Genomic DNA, 14,871 nt, shown 5'->3' with positions numbered 1-14,871 from the left:
AAACCAGATCCGGCATCATTGACATATGTTAAATATTAATCTAAATGCGCAGTGCTTCAATCAAACAGCATTCTTGATTTCTGCTCACTGCCAGATGGTAACTGGCAGTGAGCAGGAATGAAGCTGTAGGCTCAGTATATGTGTAATCAGTACCAGATTTTATGGGTAACTTGGTGGCAATTGTTTTTCTAATAGAAAGTGAAAAAAGGAAAATAAAATGCATAGTACTGGTATAGTAAATCTTGTAATGTAACTAAAAACAAGGGTTATTATACAATAAGTACCGAATCAGCTGTCCTCTATTACAAAAAGACAATAGCTCTATTAGCTAGTCAGTTGCACTCGTTTTAATAGGTGGGTTAATTGTTAATCTGTTGTTTCTTCAGGATCCCTACAGAATAAATAGGTGGGCGTCTTTCCAAGCTCTCTGACTCAGAACATGTTTGAGGCTTAGACGAAGGCACTGACTTCGGTACCTGATGTTTCGTCTCATGTGAGCTGGTCTGGAGCTCCTCTTCTTAGTTCCTGTCAGAGTGGAGGGAGGGGTAGGGCTTTGGCTTGCTGGCCTTGAGTGGGGTCTGGACAGAGGCTGCGAGGTGGGTGGGCGGTTTGGCGTCTCCGCCAAAGGCGAGGTAAATGGGGGAGGGGTGCACTGCCATACAGCCGGATTGCCACCCTGAGCCTCATTATCAGAGCTGAAGGGGGCGCTGTGGGACTGGTCTGTGGGAGGACAACAGAAGCACAGAAAATGATCAATAAAAGTAAATAAATTACAGTTTATCGGTTTCAAATGTTATCATCTGCCATAATAGTTATCATCAACATGCTGAAAAAAAGCCATGCAAATACAGTTGAATGTAAAAGCACATCTTTACATCATAAAGTACACTTCTGTATCCATATTCTTTGTACTATTCCAGCTCAGCATGATCTTAAAACAGTGGGGTAAAACTGTTTAAGGCAAGATTTGCTATAATATGAAAATTAACAATCAGTCTTCAACTGTATCTCTGTGTCAAAAGAAAGGAAAACTTCATTTATCCAGGAAATGTAAACGAATATTGAGGCCATCTATAAAAATAGTGAAAAACTCAGAATAGCACACACACAAACTATATAATCCCAACCAAAATTTATACATTTTTTAAATTCTTCTATTAATTTACATGCAATATTCCCTGATAATTACTCATCCCCTTGTGCTCTTGTTTTACACCTTTGATCCAATTTTAGATATACTTATGATCAACTTATATGTATAATTATTACCAATTCCCTTTATAAATTAAAGCTATGAAACAATGTTCAAAATGCACTGAAATATGAATCTGAATGAAAATATGTTAAACGGAGATGCAAATGCAACATCCCTACATGACAGCAACCACAGCAATTTATCATGGATTAACAGTAGTTAGTGCAAAACTAAATACTTTAATTTACAAAATGTTGTTTTGAAAAAGTAAGCTTGACAACGGTTGACTGACAAAACTCTGATTGCTGAAATGTCTAGACTTTATCAAGTATGTGCTTTTATGTGCAAATAGAATATTGTCAAAATATTTGTAGATATTATAAGGAGATGCATTGAGAAATCAGCTGGTTGAAAACTAAAAAATCCCATGTTTTTACAATTAGTGAATGCCCCATTCGTAAGTGCAACCAGGATGCTCTGGCAACGATGCTCTTCAATTGTGGAAATTATTTCAGAGTGAAGAAGATAGCTATTTTTAATATCAGGGATAAGCTTAAAATAAGAGCAGGACAGAGGAAGGACAGACTAAGAAAGCTGAAGGAAACTGTTTTCTACAATATGTCTGCAGTTCCTTCAGGAAGGTATGAGAGAGAAAGATACTCAAAGTAGATAACAGGAAGGCTGGGGGGAGTACAGCAAAGTTGCAGTCGTTGACTGCTTACAGAAGTAGGGTAGGAAAAAACAACGGATGCTGTCCTAAAATCTTTTTTAATATAGCCTATAAAGACAACTTGAAATGAGTAGTAACTCTACAAAAACTGTGATCAACCACAAGGTTCAGATAGATCTCTAATTTCAAACCATAACTTTAGTAAGACGATTAATCTAAATAAAAAGGCTCCAATCTTTTTTACAACAAAATCGTAGTTTAATCTTGCAGTGTTTTATATTAAAATCCATTTTTAATGTCTGACCTCTCGATCTGCATTTGCAAGCCAGCACAAGTAAAGATCTGTGTTTCAGATGTCTTAATTATCTTTACCTAAAATTACAGTGATGTAAAAAAAGAAAACTGCACAGAGTTTTTCTGAGCCCAAACATCTCTCAGAGCAGTTAAACCTCGTTGTATGACTCCATTTGATCCATTCCCCTCAATCTGCTTATACTTAAGTTTTACCTTTTCTTTTTCTGTCCTTCTCCTCTCTCTCAGTTGTTGTATCTGAACCAGATCTGGAGCTTATGTAAGAACTGCATCATAAAAATGGATGGCTTATGAAACACAAGACAGGGCACAAACATTGACGCACAGACAGACATATTTCAGAGGACAAGCACTCCTAAAAGAACATGAATCAATACATAAATATCCAACACAGATGTAGAAACGCTTGTGTTTATATTTCTGTGGGGAAGATTCTAGAGTTTCCTTGCCCCGTTACTCTCCATCTAAAAATAAAATAACTAACCATAAAACCAAAATTTATCCCCCTTAAATACATTTTGTACGTTTGGCTCTCATGTTTACAGAAGCTCCTCATAACATGATGTGCTTTCAGCTTTTGGACGCCCCCACCTTGTTAAAAAGACACATGTAAAATTTGTAGTTCAGTCCAGCCAAAATTCTGCCCGAGAAGACTGGACAAACAAGGACGCCATGCCAACACACACATTATCCATTTCAATGCGAACACACAAACAAAAACTAGCACAGAAGACATGCTCACAGTGTGATACCTGGCATGAGGATGTACATATATCTGCATGCACTCACACAAACATTCTCGCCATAATGGGGCATGGAGGCTGATGATGATGATCTCAGTGTGAAGTGAAAAACAACTTACATAAACAGTCCCCTACAGTCCCTCTTACATGGCAACAAACTTCTTAAACCGGCTACTAATTGCACCAGCTCTACCATGTGTCTGTGCGACTGACATGTTGACATTTAATGTTTTAGAAATGTTTTTTTTTAAATAAATTAAATTAGGACCACTGAGAAATAGTTGGTGTCTTAAGAATAAATGAAAAAAACAATCAGTTTGTTCCTATAAATGCAGGCATATAAATATGTATCTAAATTCCAACAGATTTGACACCTATTAAGAGTTCATTATTGTTATCTAAGTCCAGCTCTTCGGTTAGTTAAAAAATATCTGAACAACTGCAGTGGCTGATTGCCCTTTATTTTGGGACCCCTCCAGCCCTCTTCTAATAATATAACAAGGTTGATATTTTGACATAATTACACTATATCTCTGTGGTTTTAAAAGATTGTGGTTATTTTAGCTTTGGCACCAAAGCAGATTCATAAACTAATAAAAGATGTTAAATATAAAATATACCCAGGCATTTGTTTTCCTCTGCTGTGGAACTAACACTTAATAAGCACACAGCCTTCACTAACTCCTGGGCTGAAATGGTCTGAGGGTTAGGAATCTGGTCCTTATTATCCTAAAAAGAAAACAAAAAACAAGCTCTTATATAATTTTAAGCTAATTTAAGAGGTCAAAATCAGAAGGTTTTGCAATAAAAAAATTGAAGTCAGTTTGGTTTTATTTTCCAGACTGACATAACAAATGAACTAAGTGCTGCATGTAAAATGGTAGATTTCCTTTTCAACATGTTTAACTCTGCAAAGGCCTGGTAATAAACCATTTATTTCACTAAGTTGTGTTGGAGAAGGGATGCATCTAAAACTTGCAAGATAGTAGTTCTCAAAGACTGGACTTGGGTACCCTGTTCTAAAGCATTTATGTGAGAAAAAAAGAGCAAAAACAAAAGAAATCTGTAAGGGGGCAAACACTTCTCAATATGAGTTCCTGTCATTTATGAAACTATTGTTTCCCTTGTTTGGTTGCCAGCAACATCAGTGAATCAGATGATTTGTTTTTCCAGGAAAAGGCTAATGGAAATTGTGCTTCTTGTAATTAAAATAGAGGAGGTTTCATAAAACGAGTCTAATCTTATCCTCAGATCCCATGGAGAACCAGAGAATGAAAACAGTCTTTACTGCCAGACACAGATGTGCTTTGCAAATTCACTTGAAAACACTGTGTACCCCATTTTTCATTAGTCCAGCATGACCTTACACAACAGTTATATAACAGTTCCTGAAATGCGCGGAGCCTCGACATCAGTGCAAACACACAAACAGGTCGGCGACAATGAAGGGGGAGGAAAACCAAGGGAAAGAGGAAAGGAGAGAGAGATCAAAGCAAGGTCATCATTCAAAGCAAGAGAGAGGAGGTGGACAACACACACATTTAAAATACTGCAGCTGCACACACAAGCAAACGAAACACAGACGCAAATTCTGGAAAGCGGAACCGCTTCCTGCTTTTGGGTCAAAAGGACAACAAGTCACAGATTCATTCCCCAACGTAAGAAATCGGTTATGTAATGTGTTTTTAAAACCACCTTTTGCATTCATGCCTAACACCCTTACATGCCTGCTTCACCTGATACTGTGTCCAGTTTGAGTTTAACATGTTTATTAGGTCCAAAAAGCAGAGCACCATCCCGATTGCAGAAATAATTTAGTGTTTTTCTTTAAAAGTCTTGATTAGTTTCAATAAGCATTTAAAATCATGCATTGTAAACCAACCAAACCAAAAGAAAGCAGAGATAAAAATCTGAACAGATAAGTGCAGGACAAGCAGATTTCTGTTTGAAGTTACCAATAATAGAGGAGTGGGACGCTCTTGAGTAGGCAATTAACAGGTTGGCAGCAGCTGCAAGCAGACTCCAAACATTTTACAGCCAACACAGATTTTTATCTTATCTAAAACAATCAAATATATGTGCTGAAATATTTAATTAGACTGGTTGGACTAATAAAGAAAAATCCCATGCTTCTGTTGCAAAGATTATAAATTTAAAGGAAGTGCATTTATTAAATTAAGTGTGCTTGTGGGACTGAAGTCTGAAATGTTAATAAATGACATAGAGGAAACGGCATAAAGTCCAATGACTTGAAGGGAGAGCATTACAGGAATAGACTTATAGGAGAATCTTAGCCCATTTTGACCTAAAATGTTATACAACCCACCCACACAAAGGCATTAAATAACTTATATAACTCAAAGGTTAATCCTGATCACTCAGTTTGTCATTTCTTAATCTTCAGTTAATCAGCTCCTATTGCAGACAGTTTCTTTTCCGTGCATCCCCCGTGTCACCTGCAGCCCACACAGGCCAATTATCAAAAGCATCACCACCATTAAAGCAGAGCATCCTGCTGCTTATTCAGTAATTTGGGTGAAACATTTGGAACATACTTTTACATTTAAACCCGCTGAGAGTTGGTTGGCACAATTCTATTCAAATGTTATTACATTAAAGATGCCTAATAGATAGGGGTGCACCGATTGGATCGGAAATTGTGATCCGATTGAGAGGGGTGGTTTATCCCAATTGACAATCCGATCGACATGCATGGTAAACGCTTGACAGGATCAAGTTATTCTGAAAGAAGCAAACTGACCTGAGCGCGTATGTGCGCCCTGTGTAAACATGACGTATTTCTGCATGGAGTGGCTAGTCGCCCAGGCTAGATGCTAACAGAATATTCCGATCGGCATGTTTACATGACACATGTAAACATAGCTAGTGCCAGTTATAAAAAAAAAAAATGTATTGGCCAAAATCAGAACTGGCATGTCAGGCTTTTTAAAGATCGGTGATCACCCAGAAAACTGTAATCGGTGCACCCCTACTAATAAATTGTTAAAACGATTTAATCACATGAAGGGTCTGTTAGATGAAGAACATGTCAGTTATAAATGAGCAGGTATGACATTATCAAAGCATTATAACAGTATGATAACCCAATACAAAATGTCTTATGTGATCTAATTTCTTTTATTTAAAAACAGATAAGCATCGAAATTTACTACTTCTGCAAAAAAATTTGTTTATCAAAATAGCATTATTTATAACATTTATGAAGTGTTTCACAGTATTAAAGGCATCCCAGCATTTACATGAAAATTTAACATAAAAATCCTCAGGTTTTCATTATTATTTAGATTTTTTTTTTGCAAAACATAAAATGAACACCTGTTACATTTAGTAGAAGTTTTAAAATGCCTATTGCACTTATAATACACACTCATACTAGCTGACTATTAGGTCTGCTAAGCCTGCTGATTGGCAGTGCACAACAACAGGTGGGAGACTACTGCATAAGTCTCAGCTAAAGAAAACACAGGTCAGTTTTTTCAGACTTTAAATTTTTGGAATGGTATGAAGGAAAAGCTTAGTGTTTTCATGAAAGCTTGTTCGCCTTTGTACAGGTATGGTCCATGCCTGGTCAGATACAAAAATTTCAAATTCTCAACACATTGGCTCGAACCTTTATGTAATTCCAACCTGTGAGACCTGCCCACCTAATTAGGAGTTACTTTGAGAAAATTCAACTGTAAGGGCTGACAGTTGCTAGGTGCCCGACTCAAACGATCAGCATACAGCAAAGCTAGATACAAAACTGGAGGATGAAACAAACAAAAACAAAACCCAGCTTCAATGTCAATCTAAAGACAAAATAAGATTCACAAGAAAGCTTGACCTTTGTTGTATGAGATGTTCAAGGAGCAGCAAAAAACAAGTAGGCATCCTGATAAAGGGCTTTCACATCTGAAATGTCACTCACTGAGTAACTCAGCACCCACAGCAGGTTTTCCAAACCATTAATTTGTTCAGTCAAGTGTGGGCAGAAAATGTGGTGCTCCTAGAACAAACAGCACAGCACAGGTCAAAGAAAAAAAATGGGAGAAAACCAATGCAACACACCCCTGTCTGTCATGTGTATGCTACAGTCTCTCTAAGTGGAGCTGCAGCTGGTAAACATCTTCTGCAACCACAAAGTTATGTAACTTCCATCTATGGTATATGTTAAGAGTTTATATAACTCTGCTGACAAACACTCTCTTACATTGGTCTTGTTCAAAAAAGGAAAAAAAGTTTGTTATAATCCCACATTATACACATAAATTATATCAAGAACAGCACATACATGAAAAGATCTCTGTTGCGTGACAAAGTTCATAGTCTTAGATGTGACACCCACTTAAACTGCTGCAAAGATTTCTGTCCATAATGAGCTGATAAAATATATATATTTTTCCAATTTCTTGTTTGCTTGTCTACTTACTTGGGGTTCAATGAGATTCCATGTCAAAATTGCGCTGTATTACAATTTAATGATTTTTCAAAGTGAAGTTGACTAACAAGGAACATCCAATATCTCTCAACAAGTGACTTAGGCTGATAAAATGATTTTAAGCTATTATTATAAGCCCCTAAATATGAAGGTAAATGCTTTAGAGTTGACAGTGAGAATGAGACTATTATTTTGAAATAAAGTCTTGTCTGCAGTAATGTTTCTGCAGCTGTGGTCTGTTGAGACAAAAAGTGAATTAAATTTCTAACCTTCGCCTATGATCATGAAATATGGATCCTGACTAATAGAACGAGATCCTGGATACAAACGGCTGAAATGAGCTTCCTCAGTGGGGTTGTCGGGCTGGGTCTTGGAGAAAATCTGTGTTACGGCCCAAGGCCTTTCCTCTGGGTCTCTAACATGTTTGCCATGTTTGTTTTTCAGAGCTCCTAATTGGTGCTGATTGGACATTGGAGACAGCTGGACAGTGTCTCCAGAAGAGTACAAGATCCACTACTTCCTGGAACACAGTGTCTTTCTCCTTCTTGCTTTCTCTAGGTGCTCTTCCCTTCCCTGCTTCTTATCCTCCAGCCAGCCAGGGTTTCTGTTTGATTTTATTTTGTTAAATAAACGCAATTACTTCCCTTTATTTGTTGTGATCTTAGAAGGTAAGGTAAGGTAAGTTTATTTATATAGCGCTTTTCAGCAACGAGACACTCAAAGCGCTGTACATACAATTACAATACAATCACAAAGCAAATAAACACAGATACAGACACAGAAAAACAAATCAAATGATAAAATCAAACGCCAGAGGTAATTTAAAAAAAATAAAATAAGATAAAGAGAATAGAATGATGGATAAGTAAATGAAAGGAAAATTGGACTGAAAACCCAACTAATAATGTTTAGATAGCACAGTCAAAGGCCACTCTACACAAATAAGTTTTTTATCTTGATTTAAAGCAACTTAGTGTTTTGGCGCTTTTACAGTTTTCTGGCAGTTTATTCCAGATTAGTGGAGCATAAGAACTAAAAGCTGCTTCTCCATGTTTGGTTCTGGGTATGCAGAGTAGATTTGAGCCAGAAGACCTGAGAGGTCTGGGTGGTTGATACACTGACAAAAAGTCTGTAATGTATTTTGGTGCTAAGCCATTCAGTGATTTATAGACTAACATAAGTATTTTAAACTCTATTCTCTGAGCTACAGGGAGCCAGTGTAGGGACTTTAGAACTGGGGTGATGTGCTCCACTTTCTTAGTTCTAGTGAGGACGCGTTCTGGACCAACTGCAGCCGTCTGATCGACTTTTTAGGCAGACCTGTGAAGACACCGTTGCAGTAATCAATCCTACTAAAGATGAACGCATGAATTAGTTTTTCAAGGTCCTGCTGAGAGATTAGTCCTTTAATCCTGGAGATGTTCTTTAGGTGATAGAAGTCCGACCTAGTTACTGTCTTTATGTGCCTCTGAAGGTTCAGGTCTGAGTCCATCACTACACCCAGGTTTCGAGCCTGACTGGTGGTTTCTAGCTGTATTAATTGAAGCTGTGTGCTAACTTTAAAACGCTCTTCCTTTGGTCCAAAGATTATTAGTTCAGTTTTGTTTTGATTCAGCTGAAGAAAATGTAGGCCCATCCATGCATTGATTTCTTCTAAGCATTTACCCAGCGCTTGAATGGGTTCATGGTCACCTGGTGACATCGTAACGTATACAGGTCCTTCTCAAAATATTAGCATATTGTGATAAAGTTCATTATTTTCCATAATGTCATGATGAAAATTTAACATTCATATATTTTAGATTCATTGCACACTAACTGAAATATTTCAGGTCTTTTATTGTCTTAATACAGATGATTTTGGCATACAGCTCATGAAAGCCCAAAATTCCTATCTCACAAAATTAGCATATTTCATCTGACCAATAAAAGAAAAGTGTTTTTAATACAAAAAACGTCAACCTTCAAATAATCATGTACAGTTATGCACTCAATACTTGGTCGGGAATCCTTAGGCAGAAATGACTGCTTCAATGCGGCGTGGCATCGAGGCAATCAGCCTGTGGCACTTCTGAGGTCTTATGGAGGCCCAGGATGCTTCGATAGCAGCCTTTAGCTCATCCAGAGTGTTGGGTCTTGAGCGTCTCAACGTTGTCTTATCAATATCCCACAGATTCTCTATGGGGTTCAGGTCAGGAGAGTTGACAGGCCAATTGAGCACAGTGATACGATGGTCAGTAAACCATTTACCAGTGGTTTTGGCACTGTGAGCAGGTGCCAGGTCGTGCTGAAAAATGAAATCTTCATCTCCATAAAGCTTTTCAGCAGATGGAAGCATGAAGTGCTCCAAAATCTCCTGATAGCTAGCTGCATTGACCCTGCCCTTGATAAAACCCTTGACTGTGGGTACTTGACACTGGACTTCTGGCATTTTGGCATTTCCTTCTCCCCAGTCTTCCTCCAGACTCTGGCGCCTTGATTTCCGAATGACATGCAGAATTTGCTTTCATCCGAAAAAAGTACTTTGGACCACTGAGCAACAGTCCAGTGCTGCTTCTCTGTAGCCCAGGTCTGGGGAATGCGGCACCTGTAGCCCATTTCCTGCACACGCCTGTGCACGGTGGCTCTGGATGTTTCTACTCCAGACTTAGTCCACTGCTTCCGCAGGTCCCCCAAGGTCTGGAATCGGCCCTTCTCCACAATCTTCCTCAGGGTCCGGTCACCTCTTCTTGTTGTGCAGCGTTTTCTGCCACACTTTTTCCTTCCCACAGACTTCCCACTCAGGTGCCTTGATACAGCACTCTGGGAACAGCCTATTCGTTCAGAAATTTATTTCTGTGTCTTACCCTCTTGCTTGAGGGTGTCAATAGTGGCCTTCCGGACAGCAGTCAGGTCGGCAGTCTTTCCCATGATTGGGGTTTTGAGTGATGAACCAGGCTGGGAGTAAAGTTACCTACTGACACAAAAAAGTCCCTGTCCATAAAGTAGGATTTAAACCAGTTGAGTGCTGTACCAGAAAGGCCGACCCAGTTTTCCAGGCGCTCTAATAAAATGGAGTGATCAACAGTGTCGAATGCTGCACTAAGGTCCAATAATACCAGCACTGGGTCTGGGTTCGGGGGAATGGGGGTATAATGGGGGGGTCCACTTCTCCTGTGGATTTCGATGGGGAGACCTTTTGTGATGACCTCTCTTTCTCAGCCAACTGGCTGATTGTTTCTGCTGGAGCTGTTGGAGGCAGCGTTATCATTGTTGTTGATACTCCATGTTCTCTGCTGAAGGTCGAAGCTGCTGGCGGATTATTTACTGAATAGAGATTAGATGTGAGACGTCTGGCTCCTGGCTTGTTCAAGCAGAAACCATCTTGCTTGAAGAGTTGTCTAGAACCAGACCACAACAATCTGTCATCCAGGTGAAGCTTCACAAGTGGAGATGATGTTCCTCAACATCCAAAGAAGCCAGCTGAGGTGATTCGAGCATTCTTATAGGATGTCCCCTTTGTACCTTTCTTTGGACATCTTCCAGGCATGTCCCACCGGGAGAAGACCTCAGGAAAGACACAGAAACTGCCGGAGGAACCAAATGTCTCTTTTGGCCTGGAAGGCCAAAAGGGTTAAGGACATTCACTTTATCATTTCCATGTTTGCATCTATAAAACGTGAAATCATGCAGCTGGTGTCTAGACCGGGGCCCTGAGTACTTGACCTAATTTAACTATCTCCAGACTCAAAGAGTGCAAAGCATTTACCCAAGGTCTCACTGTTTTCTCCATTTCAGACATCTCATTATCTGTCTCCCTTCACAAGCAAATCCTGTTTGTAACGTCTACACTTTCCTTCCTCTGCTGTCTCTTTTTTCACTCGCCAACATAAATCTCATTAAATAAGGGAGAAAAAAGAGGGAAGTAAAATGGGCATTCTGTCTGTGTCATGCCCTCGGGCTGCTACATACGTAAGCAGATTACGGATGACGGCAGATATCTCCTACTACAACTGTGGAGAATCCTTCATGTCACACATTTTAAACACACACACTGAGAACAAACTGTTTTCAACATTGACAGAAGATTCTGGGAAATACACAGGAATGCGAAGGAAACAATGTCAATAAAATAGAATATTAAAATAGTTTGTCTAATTCTTCAATCAAAATAAGGGTTAACAACATTAAAAAGGATTAGACTCTCAACTTGATATATTTAAGAAGAAAAACATTGATATCCTGTGTTCCTCTTTTACCATGATGCCGTGAGTTATTTAACCTGTTTTGAATAACATGAGGGGAATTGCACATCAGGATTATTAAAAATGCAGCAGAGAGGGTAGCTTGTGCGACAATTCAAGAGTTAGAAGAACAATGTGACATTAAAAATAAACCAAGACATTACAAAAATGTCAGAACATCTGTTGTACCTTGGAACTGGACCTCTAAACTCAGCTGTTTTTGAAAACAGACCGCTGTTCATTCTGGAAGATATATTTTTAAAGCACAAAGCAGAGAAGAAGCAAGATGTGTTTAAGAAGAAGTCTGTGCTTAACCCATCACTATGACATAGGCATGTACAGCTTAAAAGGTCACTTCCACTGCTCTTTTAAAACAACTGATTACATGTCAGATAAAGACAACAGAGGTCAGAAATCTGAAACGGATTCTTCAAGACAGAGGATCACAAACCTGTGGGTGACCTTTTTATAAGCTAAAACAGGATGTAATTGAAGTTTACGCTCCCAGCAATGCATCTTCTTTATTAGAAATGCAAGTATATTATACATCTTTCTATAGTACACCGAGTTTAGCAGCTTTTTGCAAGCATTCAAACTCAAGTAGGCAAAAACTGGTATGAGATTTTCAGTAATAAAAAAACAAACAAAAACCAAACAATTACAACGTTCACAGTATTTACAAGAAAATTTAAATGATACATGATTTAACGTAACCTTATCTGAACATGATCTTATCTAACAATGATCTATTGACATATTACAGATTGAATTTCGTTATCTATAGTATTTTAATTGTCATTGTTTGGGAGACTGAGACTTAACCATAGAGGAAGCTGGGTTAGACGCTCAAATGAAGGCAGCGAGAAGCTAGGTGAAACACCTCGTCACCAGCTTAAACAGACCCCCTGTAGTACTTGCTTTGGTTAATACCCATCAGGCCCAAAGGGATTGGACGCTTAAACTAGGGAACAGGTCGAGTGACGCAACTCTGGTGGGTTTACTCACAGGATTTTACTTAACACAGGCAATGAGTATGTGGGCAAAATGTTTACTCAGGCTGAATGGGTACTAAGTGGGCCTAGGCTCACAGCGGGTTTTCTTCTATGGCACTCACTTGTTTCGGCTAAATACAACCCACTTATGCAAAAGCAGCTGGGCACCCCATCTAGGTCTCAAATGGGTATTTAGAAAATCAGTTCGAACTGAACAACACATCTAGGATCCATATGGGTCTAACTTTTTACAAAGAATTTCCATGAATTAAACATAGCCAACTAACATAAGGCCATTATGTAACCCATGGACAATCCCATCTGGGGTACATTAATTAATGCATTTATTACCCATTTGAGCCCCATATGTAACTTTTGGCTGCTATCTTGTGGAACATCATAAAGGTGATAAGGTGAAAAAGTGATAAAAACTTTGTATTACCTGGATGTGAACTTAGCTATTTATGTGGGCAAATTTTATCCTGTTCAAAATAAAAGCTGGTGAGAAGTCTAACAGAAAATGTGATTTAAAAAAAATAATTTGCATCCACTTTGTTTAAAAAGCCAAAACTCCACAAGTAAGTTGTGATGGAAAAACCACAAATAACAGGAAGCTTCATCTGATTTGACAGCAACCAGCAGCTCACAGGTGCAGATGATAAAAGCTGAATGTGTAAAATCAGGTCAGTAGGTTGGGATAAGAGTAAAGGTATGCAGTGTAGAAAACTCCCACCTCAAGGTGTCCTGACACGCTGCCGTGCACAACAACCTGATTTATTAGGAACTTAGTTTCTTCACTGAAACACAGGCCAGCATAAAGTCTCAGCCTACCTCAAGAAGAGAGCTGCTTCCAAAAAGACAGGCCACTGCCGCTGAGACCAATCGGACAAGAAGGTACACTTATATAACCGCTGCCTCTGGCGGTTACACAACCGGCAAACCTCACGCCCTGAGCGAGTACATACTCAGAAAGAGTCATCACAGATTCATCACAGAACAACTCTGTCAGGAGTGTTGCAGCTTGATCCAGCTGTTTGGAAAGCTGTTCTCATACTTTAACATCTGTTATGAACACCCAAAGATTTCAGGGTACAGAAAAATGCAACAGATTATATGGATGAGGAAGAAAAAGATAGGAGATCGAACACAAAACGACAAATAAACAGGTCAATGTGTTGACTGGCTAGATCGAGAAAGACAGGAATTTCAACCTCAAACAGACGTAAGAACTATGCTTCACTGATATCTTCAATGGGTGTCAGACATTTCTACTTACAGCTAAAACTAGATAATTACTTAAATTGTATAAATAGACAGAATGTTTTTTTTTAATAAAGATATTATATCAGAGTAAACCTTTTCTGCTTAAGGTCAGTGAGGATTACCAAAATAATTTCTATCTGCTGAATGACAGACAGAGTTCTTTAGCGATTATTTAAATTTTCCAATGGGAAAGCCCAGATGGTGATGCCATGGCTTTCCGAGTGTCTGATAATTACTAATTCCCAACATTTGAGTTACATGGAGGCACACGAGTAGATGCATTTTAAGGCAACAAAAATCAACTTCCTTGTGTGACATCATGGACATCCCAATAGAAATCAGGTAAGACTTTAGCAAAAGAACTGTGGCCCTCTACAAGTCTGTTTCATCTTTAGGCACACGTTCCAGATGCCTGAATGTTGCATATTCATCTGTTCAAATATACATAAGAATAAAGATCATGGGAATGTCCAGCTATCATATTGTACAGGAAGGAGATTGGTTTATGTCCAAGTAAAAACAGGTCCTGTACACTCATGGTCACTCAGCAAAGAAGAAGTAATTACTCTAAAAGCAAAAGTAAAGGAGAGAATACAGTTTACACAAGCACTCAGGGACAAAGGCCTTACATTTCCTGTGGTTTGAAACCAGCATTGAAATGTTTAGGCATAATGACCATTGTTAGATTTAGAGGAATAAGGTAGAAGCTTGCTAGCCTGTGAACACTATCCCAACTGTGAAGTAGGGGGGTGGCAGCATTATGTTGTGAGGGTGTTTTGCTGCAGGAGGGACTGTTGCACTTCACAAAACAGATGGAATAGTTAGTAAAGAACATTATGTAGAAATTTATAGTCACATCATAAGACATCAGTCCCAGATAGTGTTTGTGGGCAGAAAACAATGTGTGTGATAAACCTGACTTAGTTATACTGTTGAAAATTTGAGCAAATTATTGAAAGAAGCTTGTAGAAAGATATCCTAACCATTTAACCCAAGTCATACAGTTTAAAAGGCAGTTCTATCAAATGCTTCAGA

The 14,871-nt window shown here is 38.7% G+C and overlaps 1 protein-coding gene across 2 annotated transcripts in view; it reads right to left on the bottom strand.

Annotated features, from left to right (window-relative positions):
- The window catches only part of LOC124869638 (helicase ARIP4-like), a 101,988-nt gene that overhangs the window by 22,630 nt on the left and 64,487 nt on the right, over positions 1 to 14,871 (bottom strand). For both annotated transcript variants that reach the window (XM_047367603.1, XM_047367612.1), the window contains one exon: positions 477 to 720. In XM_047367603.1, coding sequence (XP_047223559.1) covers positions 477 to 720 — 244 coding nt within the window. The remainder of the gene's footprint in view (positions 1 to 476; positions 721 to 14,871) is intronic.

The sequence above is a fragment of the Girardinichthys multiradiatus genome, chromosome 1 (assembly GCF_021462225.1).
Source record: "Girardinichthys multiradiatus isolate DD_20200921_A chromosome 1, DD_fGirMul_XY1, whole genome shotgun sequence".
Classification (NCBI taxonomy): Eukaryota; Metazoa; Chordata; class Actinopteri; order Cyprinodontiformes; family Goodeidae; genus Girardinichthys; species Girardinichthys multiradiatus.
The sequence above is the reverse complement of the archived record's forward strand: the minus strand, read 5'-3'. Positions and strand labels throughout refer to the sequence as shown.